The sequence below is a fragment of the Aureococcus anophagefferens genome (genome assembly GCF_000186865.1).
Source record: "Aureococcus anophagefferens unplaced genomic scaffold AURANscaffold_1107, whole genome shotgun sequence".
NCBI classification, from domain to species: domain Eukaryota; class Pelagophyceae; order Pelagomonadales; family Pelagomonadaceae; genus Aureococcus; species Aureococcus anophagefferens.
Genome location: NW_008706250.1, coordinates 1 through 3,241, shown reverse-complemented (window position 1 = coordinate 3,241; position 3,241 = coordinate 1). Strand labels below are relative to the sequence as shown.

Below are 3,241 nucleotides of genomic sequence, written 5' to 3'. Positions count from 1 at the left end.
CACGGCGACGTTCTACGTGACCGCGCACTACTGGGGCGCGTTCTTCGCGGCGACGTGCGGCGCGTTCGTGAGCCGCGAGCTCGGCTACGACGACTACGCGGCGTTCAGCCCCAACTTCAAGAAGCTGCCCTACAAGCACTGGGAGATGCCCCTCTTCTTCCTCCTCGCGGCGTTCGGCGGCCTGCTCGGCGGCCTCTACGTGAAGCTCTTCACGGCGATCGTCGGCGCGCGGCGGTCGTGCGCGGAGGCGCGCGACCGGGAACCCGCCGGCGGCGCGGCCGCGGCGGCGCGGGGCGCCGTCGAGGCCTGCGTCGGGTCGAACCTGGGCTTCTCGGCGCTCGCCGCGGGGCTGTCGGGCGTCGCGGCCGCGGGCGTCGGCGACTTCATGCACCTGGGCACGCGCGAGGTCCTCGACGACCTCTTCAGCGACGGCCCGCTCGCGCGCGCGCGCAACGGCCACATCCACGAGCGGTCCAAGTGGGAGGACCAGGACGGCGGCGTCGTCGGCGCGCTCGTCTACTTCGTGCTCTTCACGTTCGCGTTCTCCGCGGCGTGCGTGGGCCTGCCCGCGTCGAACGGCCTCGTGACGCCGTCGTTCGCCATCGGCGCGGGCGTCGGCCGCCTCTACGGCGAGGTGCTGCGCTTCGCGGCCGCGGCCGCGGGCGCGGCGACGTCGCCGTTCTCGCCCGCGGGCGGCTACGCGATCGTCGGCGCGGCCGCGTTCTCCGTGTCCGTCACGGGCAAGATCTCCATCGGCGTCGTCATCTGCGAGCTCACGGGCCAGCTCTCCTACGCGATCCCCGTGCTCTTCGCGTGCGTGCTCGGGCTGGCGGCGGGGCAGGTCGTCGAGATCGACATCTACTCGATGATCGCGCGGATGAAGCGCCTGCCGCACTGGCCGACGCTCTCCGCGGCGGCGGACTTCGCGCTGACCGTCGACGACGTCTTCGACCGCGACGAACACCTGTCGCGGTCCGCCGTGCCCCTGCGGACGCTGACGTCCGAGGGCGGCGCGGCGAAGCTCGCGCCCGGCGCGCGGCGCCACGTGCTCGAGCGCGCGCTCCGGGCCACGACGCACGGGCTCCTGCCCGTCGTCCTCGACGGCGACAGCGAGGCCTTCGTCGGCGCCGTGCGGGCCGTCGACGTCGACGTCGCGCTCCAACTCGCGGCCGACGACGCGACCGGCGCCGCGGCGAACCGCGGCGCCGCGGCGCCGCTCCTCGACGTCCAGGCGACGTGCGACGTCGACTTCACGTGGCCGCGCGTGAGCCGCTCCGCGAGCCTCAACTACGCCTGCTTCCTCTTCGCGCTCTACCAGTGCGGCCGCGTCTACGTCGTCGACGACCGCGGCGCGCTCGTCGGCTACCTCGACTCGACGCGCGTCGAGGCCGCCGTCGCGGACCGCCGCGGCCGCCGGCGCGACGGCGACGAGGCCCACGCCGCCGCGCCGCTCCCCGCGCGCGCGACGGCGGGCGGGGGCGAGCCGAAGACGCCCACGGGCGGCACGGCGATGGTGTAATCCTGAGGCGCGCGACTGTGCTGTGTATCCGCGCGCCGACATGTCGTGGCCGCCCGCGGCGGCGCTTCTGAGGCGCCAACACGGATCGTGGGCCATGGCCAAGTTCCCGTCGCGGTGCGCGAGGAAGGCGATCGCGATGGCGCGCCACTCGACCGCGGTCGCCGACGCGCGGTCGCAGGCCCCGCCGCCCTCGCCGCCCTCACGACCAACCTCCGCTGCGACGGTGAGTCGGTGGCCTCGCGTCGCCGGCTAGTCGCTTCGCCGAGTACCCCGCGAGCCCCCCCCGCGGATAAGCCCTGCCGTGCGCCGACGCCGCCTCAATCGTCGGGCTTGAACTCAGACTCCGGCATCACCGTCTCGCGCGCGCCGGCGCCGGCTTCGCGCGCGCTCTCGCGCCGTTTTAGGGGTTGCTTCGCGTCGCCCGCCCCCCTCAGAGTACATCGCCCGACGCGCGCCTCGGGGGGTGGCGCCGAAGGTGTTGAGCGCATCGAAGGCGCCCGAAGACGCCGTTGAGGTCGCAAAAGCCCCCTGACGCGCGCCCGCCCACGCGTACCCGCCAAAACGCGACTTACACACCTGCAGCGGCGCGCGCGCGCCTCGGACCCCCCCCGAAAGCGACGGGCGCGCGCGCTCGCGACATCGGCGACGACGTCGATCGGCTCGAACCGCTTCGCCGACGTCGCGCCCATGACCCGGAAACTCCGCCCTCGCAGGTAATCCTTCTCTGATATCTCCAACATGGGCTGGCGCAAGAACTTCTGCTACTGGTTGATCGTTACCGGCGAGGTCCATCGCGTCCGCGCCGCCGTGCGCAAGCACGAACCCGGGTCCGCCGGGCAAGGAGAGGCCAAAGAGCCCAAGAAGCAGATCGGCGCGACGCCGCCCATCTACGACACCTTCGAGAGCGAGCCCGACGTCCTCGAGTGCTGGCGCTACGAGTGCTTGGCCAAGGGCTTCGGCGGCCGTTGCAACTTCTTCGACGGCGGCAAGTGGATCGGCAACACGTGCAAGGACTTCGTCGAGGGCTCGAAGAAGCCATCCTACCTCGACATCCTCAACCGCGTCGTCGCGTCGTTCTCGTTCGAGGACATCGGTTCTCTGAGCTCGCAAGTCGAGGAGGCCGCGCCGCCGGCCATCAAGAACCTCTTCCTCTGGCTCAAGGACCAGCTCCCGTCGACGACCGAGGCGCTGCGCGCCGACAACGAGGACCTGCGGTCCAAGAACCAGGACCTGCGCGAGCGCCTCGCGGCGGCGGAGGCGAGCCTCGAGCTCGCGACGTCGTCGCTCGCCGCCAAGGCCACGAAGTTCGTCAAGAACCTCTTCTTCTTCAAGGAGTCGCCGACGGCGAAGGACGCCGCGCCGGTTCCCGAGGACAAGGACCCGCGCGCGCAGAACAAGGACCTGCGCGCCGAGAACGAGGACCTGCGCGAGCGCCTCGCGGCGGCGGAGGCGAGCCTCGAGCTCGCGACGTCGGCGGAGTCGCCCGCCAAGGCCTTGGTCAAGAGCCTCTTCTTCAAGGAGTCGTCGACGGCCGCATCCAAGAGCGAGGAGCTCCTGCGCGAGCAGCTCGCGGCAGCGGAGTCGCGCGCGGCGGCGGCTGAAGCGGGCCTCGCGGCGTCGACGACCCAAGTCAAGGAGTCCGCGCTGGAGAACAAGGACCTGCGCGAGCAGCTCGCGGCGGCGGAGTCGCGCGCGGCGGCGGCTGAAGCGGGCCTCGCGGCG

General features: G+C 72.4%; 1 protein-coding gene across 1 annotated transcript; it reads left to right on the top strand.

The window, feature by feature from the left end:
• Window positions 1-3,204, top strand: AURANDRAFT_69192 (hypothetical protein; the record flags this gene model as incomplete). The annotated part of the gene is made up of 2 exons (XM_009044946.1): window positions 1-1,513; window positions 2,387-3,204. Coding segments are annotated over 2 exons (2,331 nt in total), but the record flags the coding sequence as incomplete, so codon positions are not given.
• Window positions 3,205-3,241: the final 37 nt, after the last annotated feature.